This window comes from Mauremys reevesii, linkage group 10 (assembly GCF_016161935.1).
Source record: "Mauremys reevesii isolate NIE-2019 linkage group 10, ASM1616193v1, whole genome shotgun sequence".
In the NCBI taxonomy this organism is placed as follows: Eukaryota; Metazoa; Chordata; order Testudines; family Geoemydidae; genus Mauremys; species Mauremys reevesii.
In genome coordinates this window covers 19,134,776-19,152,899 of record NC_052632.1, presented here as the reverse complement: position 1 = coordinate 19,152,899, position 18,124 = coordinate 19,134,776, and the positions used below count along the sequence as shown (strand labels likewise).

General features: G+C 38.9%; 1 protein-coding gene across 5 annotated transcripts in view; it reads right to left on the bottom strand.

Moving 5' to 3' along the window:
• The window catches only part of ATP8B4 (ATPase phospholipid transporting 8B4 (putative)), a 152,154-nt gene that overhangs the window by 53,308 nt on the left and 80,722 nt on the right, over positions 1-18,124 (bottom strand). For all 5 annotated transcript variants that reach the window (XR_005585498.1, XM_039491658.1, XM_039491659.1 and 2 more), the window contains exons 9-13: positions 10,775-10,933; positions 8,455-8,543; positions 6,541-6,737; positions 3,496-3,704; positions 2,016-2,059 (exon numbers count right to left, since the gene is read on the bottom strand). Coding sequence is in view for 4 of the 5 variants with exons in the window: in XM_039491658.1 (XP_039347592.1) it covers positions 2,016-2,059; positions 3,496-3,704; positions 6,541-6,737; positions 8,455-8,543; positions 10,775-10,933 (698 nt within the window). In the remaining variant the exon portion in view is untranslated. The remainder of the gene's footprint in view (positions 1-2,015; positions 2,060-3,495; positions 3,705-6,540; positions 6,738-8,454; positions 8,544-10,774; positions 10,934-18,124) is intronic.

Below are 18,124 nucleotides of genomic sequence, written 5' to 3'. Positions count from 1 at the left end.
GAAAAGGATGCAGAATATAATTGTGACTCATATTTTGGGAAACTAGAGAATCACAGAGTGTTGCTATGAATTTTAATAGAAAGGAAGAGGTTGAAGATGAACTAGTGTTCAAGGGCAATGTACTCATATCACTGCAGATACAGCGAACAGTACTGATCAAATGATTGACTTCCAAGCTATCCCACAACATCAGATACTTTGTTCTGCTTCAGCACAGGGGGGCTGGACTAGATGACCTCTCAAGGTCACTTCTAGCACTACATTTCTATGCTTCTATGCAACACAAACAATGCCAGGGAGTGAATACTAGTTGCACACTGGGGGGGCTGAAAAACCTTGTTTAGTGTAGCTAATACTAAATAATTTAAAAATGAATATGAAAATATGGCCCTTCTAATTTCATGTAGCTAAGCAGAAGATAGTGAATGCGATTAGAATATCACTCTGACTCTCCCTTCCCAAATCTAGCTGCTGTCCAGTGAAAAAAAAATCTAAAACCAAGTCCTTATAAAGCCAGAGAAATAATGGAATCTAATTGGGCTATATGGCTTCTATCAATCTCTATGTTGCTATGTAAGGATCTGTTCCTGCTCCTACTGACTTCAGTGGTACAGGCAGAGCCAAATCTGGGGCTGGAGGAACCTTGAGAAGTCATCGAGTCCAGCCCTCTGTGTCAAGGCAGGACCAAATAAACCTAGACCATCCCTGACAGGTGTCATCCCAACCTTGTCTTAAAAACCTTCAATGTTAAGGATTCCACAAACTACCTTGGAAGCCTATGCTACAGCTTAACTACCCTCATAGTTAGAAAGTTTTTCCTAATATCTAATTTAAATCTCCCTTGCTGCAGATTAAGCCCATTACTTCTTATCCTGTCATGACGAGAACAATTAATCACAGTTCTCTTTATAACAGCCCTTGACTTATTTGAAAACTGTTCCCCCTCAGTCTTCTCTTCTCAAGACTAAACGTGCCTGCTTTTTAACCTTTCCTGATAGGTCAGGTTTTCTAAACTTTGTATCATTTTTGTTGCTTTCCTCTGGACTTTCTCCAATTTGTCCACATCTTTCATAAATGTTGTGCTCAGAATTAGATACAGGGCTACAGCTGAGGCCTCACCAGTGTTGAGTGGAGCAGGACAATTATCACCTGTGTCTTATATGCAACACCTCTGTTAATATACCCCAGAATGATATTAGCTTTCTTCTCAACAGCATCACATTGTTGACTCATATTTGATTTGTGTTCCTCTCTAATCCTAGATCCTTTTCAGCAGTACTACTACCTAGCCAGTTATTCCCTATTTTGTACTTGAGCATTTGGTAATAGCTGATCTTTCTGAGTGTGAAAACAAATCAGTCTGGCTACTTACATGGCTGCCATCACCATAGTCCCTCACAAACACTAATTTATCCTCACAATACACAACCCGATATAACATGAATTCGGATATAACGTGGTAAAACAGCGCTCCAGGGCAGCAGGGCTGTGCACTCCAGCAGATCAAAGCAAGTTCGATATAACATGGTTTCACCTATAATGCAGTAAGATTTTTTGGTTTCTGAGGACAGTGTTATATGGGGGAGGAGGTGTATTTGAAACAGTACTGCTTAAAGTTACACCTGGTGCTGTGTGGTTAGCATACAGCACTACTGCCTAGAGACAGAAGGGCCATAAAAGGAGGATGTAAGGGCTTGTCTACACTTGGAAGTTCACCAAAACAGCTATTCCAGAATGAGTGCCCATACAGGTGCTTATACTGCAATAACTGTTCTGGAATAATTATTCTGAAATAGCTGTTTTGGTAAATTTTTAAATGTAAACAAACTCCTAGAGGAAAAAGAAAGTTCACGTTTTTCTTGTCTATGTCTTATGATAAGTTATTCTACAGCATGTTTCAAGTTCAGGGAAATTAATGTTTCATTGAAAATTACTGATCTATTGAAAATATTTTAATGATGAAATAAGCCATATTACAACATACTAAATATTTTGTAACTTGGTCATATTTATACCTCATTAATTTCTGTTTTCCAGCCCAGGTCATCATATACATCACCTACAAAATATAAAGTTAATTAACACAAAATATGACATTTAATTCCAGTTTTAGAGTTTTATGAAATAACTTTTTCATGGTTTTTTAGACTATGGGGGTAGACGTCAAAGAGGAAACATTGCAACAACATTCAAAAATATAAAACATTGAAGTGGATCATGGTACAGCCAACATTATGCTAAAGTAAATGCTTCCATTCCATTGTCCACAATGCCATTGTATTTTTCCTCCAGCTATTTTACTTATTCTGATTGTTTAGGGCCTGATTCTGCTATCACTTATGCATAAGAATCTAATTTATCACATGAGTAACCCCATAGAAGTCAAGGGGAGTACTCATAAAGCAAAGATATTTGTTACATATTTGCAGGATCTGGCTCTCAAATTTTATACAGAGTGTTTATTATGCAATTGAGACATACAAATATTCACTTGCAGCAAAAGTTACCTTAGTATTTGGAGAATTACCTAAATTTCTCTATACTTGCTACAGAATGCTAGCAAATAATAATGTTGTTATTTTACTAGTCTTAAACATTCTGTAACACAGTTGGTAAGTTTTTAAAGACTGACCACTTTACACTATAGGATTTTTAATACCACGTTTTTATATTATATCTACATTTACAAGTCTAAAACTCAACAAATATATATATCACCCTTTCAGCTTAATTTATTCAATGTATTTTAACCTGAGAGTTAAGCGGCACAGTAATGAAGGCATTAGCTTTTTCACCTCTGAAGACGTGACTTCAAATCTTGAATTAGATCACAAGTGAAAAGGAGTTTGGTGTCTCAAGCTAGTTTCTATGGGACAGGCGTCAAGATTACAGAAGTGTTGTAAAATAGACACTTGGAATATTAGGTATCAGGCCTGTGGCAGGGCCCAATTTTGTTGCATTGGCAGAGACATGGGATAATTTTCCCAGCAACTCCCTGGTGCTAGGCAATCAATCACTTTCTAACAGACATTATTACAAAATGATTACATTATAAAAGACTTCTCAGCCTGTACAAAAAGTATCATGAATATCATTTAAAACAATATCACTCAGTTTTGGGAAGATTACAATAAATCATTGAAGTTCATGAAAAAGCCCCCTATGTTTAATTTATATATACAATGTCATGACTACTGCTTTTATCTCCATTCTTTAATCCTGCACTAAATCCTTTATTATCAGAAGATGGACAAGGCACCTCTAAACCCATATTTACATACTTAAGGAGTCACACCAACATCAGATCCTGTTTCTCTTTTATAAAGCCTGATCCAAAACCTACTGAAAGTGATTTGAGTCTCTACACTGACTTCAAGAGAATCTGGATAAGGCTCATAATGAACAAATGTCCTTAATAATCAGCAAATGAGCTAAACTCAACATCACAATTAGAAGTAAACTTTACTGGCAACACATTAATAAGCACTGACTTACCATATGTTTTTCCATTAATGGAGCATTTGTTAAAAGTCATTATGTTTTGAGTGATTGTTCCTGTTTTGTCTGAGAAAATATATTCAACTTGTCCTAACTCTTCATTGAGCGTGGTAGTCCGAACCTCAGCAGGTATGTCTTTTTTGGGGTAATACATTTTACGATCCCAATTTATAAAATAGCTGTGTCCAAGTCGAATAACTTCCACGCTTTGGAAAAAAAAAGACACAAAAACACTCTTCAGAATCATAAAACCTTTAAAATTAAAATATATCAAATGCAAGAGTTCAATCAAATTTGTCTTTACAGTTTAGAGCAAAAGAGCTATGCAAAGTAAACATAGTTTTCTGTCATTGTGTGAATGATATGGCATTATCAAGTGAGAATAAAATATGGGCATTCTATATTCAAGAATGTTAGGTCTTTTCAGGTTAATACTTGATGAATGAGTAGAGTTACTTCTTTCGCTCACTGGGTAGAAGCCTGCATTTTTGGAGATAAAGATCACATGAGGTCTATCTACAAAACCATCCGCATGTGATCAGCTGACAACTGGGCTGTCTGTTAATGTATACAGTTACAGATTATTAGTTAGACAACTGATCCTAATTGTGAGAGCTACTTACATGCACTGACAACAGGCAGTGCATGTTGGACTCAACCCTAATATGCACTAGAGCATAAGTCAGCATAGCTGAGAAGGAGTGGGATGGCTCTAAGCCATCTTTCTGCCGCCACTAATCCTGGCATTGGTCGGGGGCCAAACTGGTACTCAGTGCACATTAGGTGCTCTAAGGGTTGCACTGAATTTTACTGGTGCTATTACAAAGTGAAGATTGACAGAGTGCATTGTACTATAGACCTGTCCCCAGCCTCCAAAATATCAAGGCTTCATGTATTACATTGCAGGTATCCACATATCCAAACTCTTTAGTAATCTATGTGAAATGAGCTAGCAGTCTCAGTTTAGTTCCTAAGAGGCATCACAGGTATCACCATAAATGGCACTAATAGTCAACTCTTTAATGGCAGTGTCAGCAGAGAAGTGAAGGAGTGAAAGGCTCTGGACTACCCCAGTCATGGGGGGAGGCACAGTGGCAAGGTGACGTGGGGTAAGTTTGAACTGCTGGTGTCCACGATGTACCTGTTCTCTGGATAACCAGAACATGTCAAATCTCTTGGGGCATGCAATGTAATCTCTTTTCCACAAATTACAGTAATTTAAATATATTTGTAGGGATTTTTAAAATGTATATTAAATGCATGCACACAAGTAATAAACCATTCTTAGTCCCGTAAGAGGGTTTTGCATTATAATCTTTTTCACTAAAGCAGTTGTCTGTGCTACTGTAGTTGCATATATTATGTACGTGTATAAGGGCAGTGCGCACATTTACTGTCTATGTAAAGCCATGGAAGTTTGTGTATTGATATTCTGGGTTAGGAACTGGTTGTGCTTCAGACTCCATAATTGGATACAAAAATCTTCAAAATGTAAGATGAGTCAGTAGGAAATAGCTTACAAATACCCTGTCCTTACCACCGTTCCAAAGTACCATAAGCAATTTGTGGTGGAGTCCACTGCAGCCAGATGCCACTGCAGGAAGCAGATGGCCTGCATCTTGGCATTTATATTTTCTGACTGCCACTTGGAGCAGAAAGAAGAGAGAGGTTGTACATGCAACTCATTCACTCTACCCCAGGGCTGTTGTTTTTTTAACTTTAAAAATCTAATTTAACATGTACAAGTACATGGAGACATATTTACCACTGATTACTACTAGCAAGGACCTGTAAGCATCATAGCCAAGTAAGCAAGTAACTTTAAAAATTAAAACAGTGTGTGTGCTTCTAATAATAAGAAAAAGATTACAAAAACTTTGAACAGCAAATAGCGCTTTTTTCATATAAACAGAGCCAGCCTAGGGGGAATGGATACAGTTTAACTGGGGGGGGGAAGTACTGGAAAGCTCTTAGTACATTTAAAAAGAACACTGAAGGATAAAAAGATCACAACTTCACTCTGCTATACCCATTCTTTTTATGAGCCTGTTTATATTTTGGCCCTGTCAACCATGACAATACTTTTTATTTCCTCTATCGTACATGCCTCAATCAAGCACAAGATTTACTTCTCAGTGACAAAGTAAGGCAATGTATTAGAAGCTCCAACACTGTAAACACTACTTTTAATCCACTACACTTACCCATAATCCAGCAGAAATATTCAGCAACTGACAAACACTGCATCAATTTTATTAACATGGATTTGACGCCTGAAGGAGCCAGAAAACTATTTTGAATCATTCTGCTAATTTTCTACCCTACAAATTGTCTAACTGTAATGTCAATATTAGCAAGGCGAAAGACGGTGGTTTTAAAAATAACTGAAAATATGAGATTAGCCATCATATAATATACATTGTGGATTTTAATTTCTATATTCTTGAACTTTAAGAGGTGCTGGAATAATGTAAAAATTGTGTGAACAGGAACCTTAGTTAAGGAATAATACCCTCTCAATAATCTTGTTCAGAGTGAGATCAAAGGACATTTTTACATAAGGACTCAACGTTTAAGGAAGAAGAAATTAAATATGCACATCAAGGACATTCTGAGGAAAAGATGAACAACAAAAATATCACAAAGGTGATGACTCCATTGCTATTTCTCAAACCAAAGCTCAGGTGCAGGGAGTGACGGATGTCCACCACTTCTTACCTGTCAGCTGTTGGAGAGTGAAGAAAGGAGGAAACAAAAGAGTTGACATAATTCAATGACAATGAATTCTAGAAAAGAAAGAAAGAAAGAAAGAAAGAAAGAAAGAAAGAAAGAAAGAAAGAAAGAAAGAAAGCTATTCTCCAATTCTAAGCATTATCTCCATAAAAGATTTAAGTTTCTTATGTACAAAGTACACCGCAGATCAAGTTTTAAAAGCACAAAAATTAACGGGATAAAGCATAACATTGCAATTAAGAAAAAAAGTTGAAGAGAAATAGCCATTAATATTTATATGCTTTATAAAATCATAATCTCTCATCTTACCTCACATACAGGGAAATAGGCACAACTGAGTTGAGTATGATAACGTACGACCAAAATGTGAGAAATCCTGAAAATACAGAACTGTTCACCACTTCACTCCAATAAAGGTAAATTCTGAAATGGGCCCCAACCTGTTGTTCCCATATTGAATTTCCTATTGCCAAAATTATCCCCATACATACCAAAAAGCCAAAGATCTGAAATGAGAATAGCAGAGCTGGTTAGGTTTTTCAAAATGTGTTCTACTTCCTAAAATGGATACATGGAAAGGATACATTTCACCTATAGATACATATTGGTATTGCCCAGTCTAAGTAAACAAGTGGCTTAAGATCCAAAACAGAACTACACAAGGCAAAGAATATTTCATTTCTAATAAGATGAGGGGAAAAACTCACTTTGCTGTTCTTTGCCCCAAATAAAGGCCCAAATTCTGAGTCCATAATTAGTTGGTCTCCAGTTAGTCCCCATTCCTTACTCAGTATGTCTCCATATTGGCTGTGTACAAATCAGAGCCCATGTTCCCCTGACCCTTTCGCGAGTGCACAGCACATGTGTGTGTATGTATGTACATACATGTCTGAGTGTGCCTGCTTTGCACAGGGGGAGAAGCCAAACTGCAGTCCAGAGTCAAAGGGAGGTTAGATCCCCATCTCCCTCTGCTCTGGGTCATGGGACAGTTACAGTGCAGTGTGAGGGCGTTTAAGATGCATCACATAAAATCATTGTAACCATACGCACACTCCCCATGCATGCTGGGGAGCTCTGGGTACCATCCTGCCTTCCTGAGACACAATATCTCTTGATGCTCTCCCCGGATGATGTAGTTCTACACTGCTAATTTCTATGGGCTGTGTTCTAAAGGCAAATCTAGCCAATAGTGAAGATGTTAGGATCTGGCCCAACATCATTAAAATCCTATATTGTACATAAACTACAAATAGGTGCAGTTATTAGAAGAGTTGGCAAAAAGGTTGTTTTTTTATTGTTGTGGTAAACAACAAAAACCTCAATGAGCACTTGCTATGAGCATTCTTATAAAAGTTTGGTTTAAGATGTGTTTTTCTAAGTCATCGGTAAAGGATTAATTTTAATAGCATGTGGGTACAGAAGAGCTATAAATAACTTTAAAAATTTGAGTAGTATTTAGCCATGTTGGAAAAATTTCACTATTTCTCACATGGAAACATCTCTCTTCATCCACAACCTCATCTATGAATCTTTGGATTTACTCAGTTAAAAAGTTTCTGCAACTCCATAATTTCTCCCATGATCAAAAACACAACACTTAAAAAAGTAGTAGTTTTGAAGTCTGCCTACGCCAAAACTGCAATATTTTGTTTCACTAAGTAACCATAAGGAACTGGATATATCCTTAGCTTTAATCGTAGAGACCAAGTTTGACACAAAAGTGAAATACTCAGTCCGCTGAAGGTTCCTAGTTACAAATTTCTGCACCTAATCTTCACTACCTGTGGATAACCTGTCACAAAAACCAAATTAACAGGAAAGGTACAATCCTGTTCTCACTGAAGTTTAGGAACCAGAACGATGGTGAGAGATAAGAAAAATTGCTGTAAAGCCTTTCTGTGCATTTGTCTTTAGCTCACCATACCAGTGGCCTCATGAAAAGATCCTGCCCTAAAGAACAATGGATTGCTACAGCTTGTAAATACTCCTGTATGCAGGAGTGCTCAGTGACATATAATGGTCTTCAAGATGGATAAACGTGTGTCTTTCAACCTTATGTATGCATCTGTGCTGCAATGCTTTCATATTGGTATCGTACACTGTCCAGAGATATCTACTGATACAGATAATTCCACGATATCTGAAATGATAATTTAGTAGAGTAGATTAATTATGTGGATGCAATGCCCACTGATTTTTCCTGAACTGACTATAATAACTTACCCATAATACTAAAGTATTCATCAGCCGGTCAATGCTTGTTCTTTTAAATTTAGTTCTACCACTGTTTTGCATTAATTTAGTGTCAGGACCTATAAAATAAAAGTAACAAATCTTTTTTTAAATCATTACATGATCAGTTATTTACTAAAATTATTAAATACATTACTGAATTTTTTAAAAATACACATATTGAAGCTACTTTTTTCTAATGCATATTCAAGAAATAAATTCTAAAAACTGAGATATCATTTTGCAAATTGTAATTGTCTAAAAGCATTCCTGAGCTTTCACAATACATTTTGAAAAATATTCCACAGCTGTAGAATGGTGGTTAGGCTCGGGGGGTGAAAATTATCATCTAATTTAAAATCTGATTGCTCCAAAAATATTTCATTCCAGACTGAGGTAATTTCCAAGGACTTTATTCACATAAAACTACAAAATTAGGAACAAACTGTTCTGTGTTCTTCACTTGCCTCTGTCCCATTACACATTACCTCTCTGAGCTTCTGTTTCCTCATCTATAAAATGGGGATCATACTTACCTACCTATCTAAGCAGGGTTTTCTGGGGCTTAAATTATTAATATCTGTAATGCACTTTGAGATGCTCAATTGGAAGGTGATACAGAAGTGCTAAATATTATTATTATTTTATTCATTTGTTAAGTTTCCACAAGTTCTGTAATGCTGGCCCACAACAAAGCAAGCACTCAGCCTCTCCTCTCATTATGTGTGGTTGTTCAAGCCAAACTTCCCCTCTGCTGGGCTTACATGGAATTTAGTCAACTTTTATGTCACTGGAGACTACTGAGTATGTAAAGTAACGTGTATTAACCTCCACATGAATGAAGAGAGTGGTCTTCAAGGCACATCAGCAAGCTGCTGTTTGATGGCAGGCCACAGAATTCATAAAAGCTCCTCAAAACTGAGGTCCTTTTTAATTCCAAAAATCTAAGAACAAGGACATGCTCAACTAAAGAGCAAATGAACCTGGCCCAACCAATTTATTGGCTACATTCTAGGTACAGATATATGTGTTCTGACACATCTGGGCATTGCCCATGAATTTAAAACCAGCAGTACTCTACATATATATTTGCAGCAAACACATAGCTAAGATTATTCAGGAAGAGCTCGGATGTCTTTTTTTGGGTGTGGTTTTAAATGTGAATTCTTCTTGATTGATAATTGTAGTATAGCCAAGGACTCTGATTCATGTCACATGGATATTGATTTGTACAATGTCTTAATTTGACCATATGGAAAGTAATTACCTCATATATCATTAAACATATGTATAGTTTAAATTCATCCTGAGGTTCCCTCTATTATTAAACGTGTATAATAGGTTAGTACCCACCGTGCCCAGTCAAGAACTGGTATTCATTACATTAAGTGTAAACACAAAGATAGACACAGTCCATCCATCAAAGAGCTTACAAAATAAGACGAGGACTAACAAAGGTTGGATAAGGAAGAAATTTAAATATACACAACTTTTATCTACATATCTATACACACACACACATTTTGTTTGGTATTTCATAAATTTTGTGTCAACATAATATCAGCCTTCCCTAACTTCCTTCCTTTACCCAACCATTATATGTTGACGTGGAATCGAAGTCCATCTTCCCCTTAATTGGTGGGCAATTTTACAACAACATCCCAATGTGTTGCATCTACCAGACCTAATTACTATCTATACTTTCCTATATCATTCCTAATGCCAGGATTTTCCTTGTCTCAGTTTCTTTGCATTACTAGGACATATGAAATTTTGTAATATGTTTGTGAGCATCTATTGCAATTCTTGTAAAATTCTTCTTGCGATTTGCTCTGGGTGAGTAAAATATCTTTAGCTCTTTCATCAGACATCATGGTAAATGGACAGAAAAGTACATTTTCTGCTCGTACTGGTAAAGTCATGACAGTTTTGCAAGGCTGATCCATTACTTTCATATTTATTACATTTTTGTTCAGGACTTTGGAACACTGACACCCTCAGGGACAACTAAAGTTTAAGATGCTTGTATACATAGATAAATTCAAACGGATCACTGTGACACTTCGGTCAAGACAGCTAATCTCTCCATGCCTCACTTTTCAGCCCATCTGTAAAATGGGGACAATTATACCCATAAACTTTGTAAAATATTTCTGAGATCCTAAGATGAAAGGATCTATCTGAATGTGGAATATCTATGCCAGCCGTTAGAGACACCAAGCCATAATGATACATGGCCGTTATACAGGGTACTGGTATGTGAGCACATTAGGGGTTAAAACTGCTGTTAATCCATAAAGGTTGGTCTTACCAGCAAAAATAACCATTCCAAAGCACCAGCCTGTGTTTCTCAACACACAACCTCGTAGCAGCATCTGTTCATTATTGAGCGAGTACCTATTATTTTTCCAGAAAAGAACTCCTGTGAATTTATCCAGCTTGTTGTTAGGAGGTTCACAGACAACAACACCTGTAAAGTGAAAAATTAAATTCTTATCACCCTTTAACACACAGTTTACCAGGATAACATTTTACACTAACTAGAAGTTTCTGGGATAACATTCTTCAGGCTTGTCTACACTTCAGACACTGCAGCTGCACCACTGTAGTGCTTCACTGTAGACACAACCTTCACTGACAAGAGCGCTTCTCCCATTGGTGTAGGTCAGTGTTTCCCAAACTTGGGATGCAACTTATGTAGGGAAAGCCCCTGGCGGGCAGAGCCAGTTTGTTTACCTGCCGTGTCCGCAGGTCTGGCCAATCGCGGCTCCCACTGGAGCGGCAAACCACGGCCAGTTGGAGCCATGATTGGCCGGACCTGTGGACGTAGCAGGTAAAGAAACCGGCCTGGCCCACCAGGGGCTTTCCCTACACAAGCCGCGTCCCAAAATTGGGAAACACTGGTGTGGGTAATCCACCTCTCCAAGATGTGATAGCTAGGCCTACAGAAGAATTCTCAGAAATTGACTTAGCACGGATCTATACCAAGGGTTAGGTTAGTACATATACATCTCTCTGGGGTATGTGGATTTTTCACAGCCCTGACAGAGGTAACTATACCAAAATACATTTGTAGGAAGACCAGGCTGGAAGACTAACCAGCTCTTTTATATAACAACAATCAGAGATTCAGTGGCATTTAAAACCTAGGAAGGAACATCACTCTGTATCTACATACATTAATACTATTAAGTTTATTATTTATTTACAGTAGTGCCTAGATGCGCGAACTGAGATCAGGACCCCATTGTGCTAGGCACTGTACAATCATATAATGAGACACAGTCCCTGCCCCAGAGAGCTTAAAATCTAAACAGGCAAAACAGACGGAACGGTGGAAGTGGAAACAGAGACACAAAAAGGTGAAATGATTTGCCAGAGGTCACACAGCAGATCACTGGCCAAACAGAGTATCAACTGAGGTCTCCTGACTCCCTGTCCAATGCCCTATCAAATAGATCACACTATCACTCCCTAATGAAACACCTAGTAATACTGATATTAATCTGGCCTACTAGTATAAAGTAGCACACTGTGCTGCCCTGTGGGAGTTTTGCAGTAACTGGCAATTATTGATGTCAGTGCCCCTACAGACTGGCACTCAAATAAGTGGTAAGCTGGATCTTTGGAGTAGTGGGAAGGAAAAAGCTTTCTGCACTGTTCTTGTGTGCATACTTTTTGGTCAACAGCACTGCCAGCTGACACAGAGAGGCAAGATTGTGTTCTCTGCTACAGATAAAGAACTATGGTTAAAGTCCATAGAAAATTAAATAGGCTGAGAAAAGGAAAGAAAAAATTGACCACCAATAACCATTGTGACATTCTATACCTTGGGGAGGCATGCTGTAACCCCCATATTCCTCATTTTCATATAATCGTGATCTTACATATAAAGCATGTCTTGTAAGGTATCAGGGGAAAGGTTATGATCTGCTGAAAGTCATTTCTCTATCCATATACACCTCTACGTTGAGATAACGCTGTCCTCGGGAGCCAAAAAATCGTACTGCATTATAGGTGAAACCGTGTTATATCGAACTTGCTTTGATCCACCGGAGCACGCAGCCCCGCCCCCCTGGAGCGCTGCTTTACCGCGTTATATCTGAATTCGTGTTATATCGGGTCGTGTTATATCGGGGTAGAGGTGTATGTATATAGAATCATAGAATCGTTTCTCTATCCATATATGTGTGAATAATTTGAACAAGAGTATTGTCAAGCTTAAAATGAACAATAGTATTGTCGGTGTTAGGCCTAAAACTTCCGGAAGTTTCACAAACCGAGCCTTGTAAATTTAGCTTTAAAAAGCAAGCTTTGCAAAAGGAAATAGGCCTGTGGTCAAAACGCACTGCAACCAGATAACACATTATGCTGACTCCTATAAAGTGAGATAAGTTGTACCCCCCCGGCACAGCTTGTCTAACCCACATTAACCATATTTAAAACAATTGGCTACAAGAAAATAAGTAAGCATAAATTATACAGTCAAAATGACAACGCTAACCACATTAAAGATTTGGCCTAACCTAATTGGTTGACCTGCTTCCAAACATGGCCAGCAAATACTATATAAAAGAAGGTGTAAAGACACAAGCGTTTGTGTGTGTATGTGTTGACCTAAAAGAGATCACTCTTTGTCAGGCTCACATACAGCCACTGAACCAAAGGGACTTGCGCTTCACCAACTATCTGTGCCTGGCCAGTGCAGAAAAAGGTCGACTGAAGGTAATATATCTTTGGAAGAATGCAGGGTAAGGTTTTGGAGTGAAGAAGTCTGGGTTGCTCGAGCTGGTTTGATCTCAGGTTGTACTGACACTACAGTATTAAAAGTGGTAGTGTCGGAATAATTTGATCTCAGGTTATCTCAATGCTGCAGTACTAAAAATAGTAGTAAGTACCTAATATTACTTGCACTTGTGTTTGCCTCCAGTATAACTTGGCATCTGTATTAATCCTCACTGAGTGATGGTCTTTAATTCTGTTTTTCTTATTCTGTCTGTGTTGTCTTTATAGTCGTAAGTCATTAAAAACCTTTCTTGAGGAATAATTCGTTGTTTAGTTTTTCTTTTGCGGACACTACTCAACCTCATTACATCTGCATTGGGTGGTGGGAAGTAGCGATCACCCAGAGCCCCATTAGGGCCCTGACGTGTGCCTCCTCCTTCCATTAATCTCCACAATATGTATATCATTAATGCATATGAAGTTATGAGAATTGCGTAGTATGGTTGTCACTAAAACATGCCGTAAGTTGGGGGAATCAGCCAGATATTAGCTCCCCAGAGGCAACACCAAGGAAAGTAGCCAATGCCCAGGCAGGGTATCAAACAACCCATCAAACAGCCATTGTCCAGCAAGGGAGCTACAATGCAATGACTCACCTGCATGAAGCTACACCAGGGGAATTGCTCAACCTTGCTTGGAGAGCCTCAGTAATGCTCACCTGACTCTGAGGGGGGCAATGCGCAAAGCCAAGAGGGAGGAAAGGACATGATAAAAGGAAGAGACGTTTGCCATGCTCTTCCTCTTCTTCCACCTACATTTACAGACATCACACCAAGCAACTGAAGCACTGATCAAAGGAGAGAGCCTGGCTGAAGAGCCACCAGCCAGCCTGTGGTGAGAAGCATCTAAGTTTGTAAGGGCACTGAAAGTGTTGAGATCAACTTAGAATGTGTTTTGCTTTTATTTGACTAAATCTGACTTGTTATGCTTTGATTTATAATCAATCACTTAAAATTTATCTCTGTAGTAAATAAATCTGTTTATTCTACCTGAAGCAGTGCGTTTGGTTTGAAGTGTGTCAGATACTCCCCTTGAGATAACAGGCCTGGTACATATCAATTTCTTTGCTAAACTGACAAACTCATATAAGCTTGCAGTGGCTAGTGGGCATAACCGGACACTGCAAGACGGAGATTCCTAGGGTTGTGTCTGGGACCAGAGATATTGGCTAGCGTCATTCGGTTGCAAGTAGCTGGGAACAGGTTACATGCCAGAGGCTGTGCATGAACAGCCCAGGAGTGGGGTTTCTCACAGCAGAGCAGAGTAAGGCTGGCTCCCAGAGCCCAGGATTGAAGTGACCTAGCAGATCACCAGTCCGGATAACACCAGAAGGGAACGTCACAACCGTACCTTTGCTTTTAAACAAAGTAGCTCCTGTATCATGAGGAAAGTGTCCCTTTGCTTTTTAGGACTCATTTCTCTACGTTCGCCTGCCGAGAATCGTTATCCTTTGGAGGAACACTATTACAGAAGGTTTATCTACAAGGCAAAAAAAACACTTCACTGCAGTGAGTCATAGAGCCCAGATCTACCAACTCAGGTTCACAGAGCTCACAGTACAGCACTAAGAATAGCCTTGTAGACATCCAGGTTCCGGTTGGAGTTTGGGCTCTGAAGCCCAGGGAAGGATGTGGGTTTCGGAACGTAACCTCCAGCCTGAGCCCAAATGTCCACACGGTTATTTTTAGCACAGTAGCATGAGCGTCACAAACCCAAGTCTGTAGGCCCAGTCTCTGAGACTCACCGCCACTGGTGGGTTTTTTTTGGCCTGGTTTGTTTTCTTTTGCTGTGTACACGTACCCTAAGAAAACACCTGGAGGAGAGGCTACAGATTTCTTTCACGATCTTGACATCTCCAGGAATTAAAGTTGAGCATTAGGAGTGGAAAGATGGCCCCTGCCCTTTGAAACCTTTACCTACCAGAGATCCTCTATAAGATTTTTGCATAGTGAGAGGGTGTTTTTTTTTTTTTAAGGTTCACGTTTCCACTTTCCTGTTGGTGAGGGAGTACCTAATTCCCTGTCATTGTGCAAGCCAGGCCACATTTTCAGTAATATTAAGGTAGAACACAGACTGTATTCTGCATTTGTCTTTATATTTTGGCTGAAAGTGTAAAAGTTCAGCTGGTTAAATGTCGAATATATCAGTCTGAAAATTGGGGCTTCAGATAAATGTGATACATGATTAACCAGGGTACAGCTTGTGTTTATTTAGAAAGTGTATAGGAATGCCAGTGATTATTTTCAGCTGTCCTAAGATTTTTTCACTACTCTTGTTTAATTTGTTCCATGGTCTGGATTAGAAAATGCTCAAATTTGGAAAAAACAGTAAACACACAGTCCTGTGCTGCAGATGGTGAGATATTCTAAAAGAATTCCATTAATGGCATCTTGCACATCATGTGATGTAAGGCAAAAACAAACTCCTGTTGCAGCCAACTGGGATTAGTGCTTTTGGAGTGAAAACAGAAATGGCAGCCTACAGCTTGTAGGAAGAGAACGCAGAGAGTAACAGAAGGGGCCACCCACTTATACAAAGGTGATATGCATGCAAATTAATTGCCCCTGGATTTGGTCACATCCCAAACTCAAAGTGCATCTGTCCTTAATTCTCATGCCCTGAGAGTTTGGCCCAACATAAAATGTGAAAAACTGAACTGCACAGGACAATGTCAGACTGCTAAATTCTGTGTAGCTTAACATGCTGTTCAGAAATTTGCTATTATAAAACCTCATGCACATTTGGCTTCACCCAAACTAACCAAATTTGTGTATTTAGTTATGGGGAAGGAGGAGCCTTTTCATTTGCAGAGTTACACAAACAATGGCTATTGTCTCCCATATTTTAAGACCTCTCACCAGGCTGTCCTACTTCATGGGCCATTTCTTTTCCTTTTTGATAGATTTTGTTTCTACTTTGAAAACATCATCTTTGGCATGACCTTTATAACAATGGCTTGGTCCCACAGTTATGTCACAGTTTACTCATATTTCCTACTTTCTAGGGTTAGAAGTTGCCCATAAAAATTTGCTGTGGACTGAAACTTGGCATAACGCGTGTACTGCCTGCCTGAGAGAGAATGGTTTTAAAAATTGTCAAAAAACCCCAAATCTGCTAAGTCATTTATAGGTAATAACTTTCAGTAGGATGTCTCCCGTTGACCTCTCAGAACTGAAACACCAAAGATTATATTTCTCTCCTTCTTCCACTATTAAATCCAGAGTAGGTACTTTGGTCCCCGATTTGTGTTAATATGTGAAGTGGAAATTCCAATATATTACAAAAAAAGCTGTTTTCATGCTTTTTCCAGCCAAACCAAAACAGTCAATTACTGGAGATCTTGCTACAAAGCTGTTTGCAAGATTTCCAGCCCAATGTTTAGAGCAAAGAGTCTCAGTCGCATTTTTTTACATTTCAGAAAACCGCATGAACTTCAGGATCTCAAAAGAATAAAGCTTTTTGAGGATTATTTAGCATTTAGTCTATCTAGTACAGATTATTTATACAGTGCTCACCACATTGGTATCTGAACACACAGGCCAATCTTATAAACTATCAAGACAATTTATAAGCCTAAGCAAAGAATCTGTTGCCTACTTTTTAGCATACCATGTCTGTCTATTAATACATCTTGGAATTACCTGTGTGGCCCGCCAATATAGAATCACAGAAAGGCAGGACTGGAAGGGACCTCAAGAAGTCATCAAGTTCAGTCCCCTGTGCTATGGTGTTTGTCCAATTTGTCCAATGGTGAGGACTGCACGACCTCCCTTGGAAGCCTATTCCAGAGCTTAACTACTGTTATAGTTGGCAAGTTTTTTTCCAATATCTAACCTAAAGTTCCCTTGCTGCAGCTTAGGCCCAATACTGTTTTTCCTACCCTTCAGTGAACATGGAGAACAGTAGATCCCTATCCTCTTTGTAACAGTCCTTCAGTCTTCTTTTCTCAAGATTAAACATGCCCAGTTTTTTCAACCTTTCCTCATAAATCAGGTTTTCTAAACCTATTATCATTTTTGTTGCCTTCCTCTGGATTCTTTCCAATTTGTCCACATCCTTCCTAAATTGTGGTGCCCAGAATTGGACACAAGTATCAAGCTGGGGCCTCACCAATGCTGAGTAGAGCGGGACAATTACTTCCTGTGTCTAACATACAACACTCCTGTTGATACCCCCCAAAATGATATTAGCCTTTTTTGCAGCTGTATCACATTAACAACTCATATTCAGTTTCTGGTCCACCATAACCTCCACATCCTTTTCAGCAATACTACCACCTAGACATCCCCATTTTGTAGTTGTGCATTTGATTTTTCTTTTCTAAGTGAAGTACTTTGCACTTGTCTTTATTAAATTTCATCTTGTTGAATTCAGACCAATTGTCAAGGTCATTTTGAATTTTAAAAATATCCTCCAAAGTGTTTGCAACCACTTCAAGTTTGGTGTTATCTGCAAATGTTATAAGTAAGGCTACGATTTAGTCACATGTATTTTTAGTAAAAGTCATAGACAGGTCACAGGCAATAAACAAAAATTTATGGTCTGTGACACTTATAATATAAATACCACTGACTAAATCTTGGTGGGGGGCTGCTGAGGAGGGAGCCCTGGGGAGCCACTGCTGGGCTGCCCGAGCAGCAGCTGGTGCAGCTGGTCCCAAGGCTACCTGAGCACCTGACTGGTGCAGCCACACTGGGGTCAGCCATACTGGCCCCTGCAGAAGTCACAGAATCCGCGACTTCTAGGACCTCCATGACAGACACAAAGCCCTGGTTATAAGCATACCATCTACTCCATTATCCTAGTCGTTAATGAAAATACTGACTAGTACCATACGTGGGTCTGACCCCTGTGGGACCGCACTAGATACATTCTC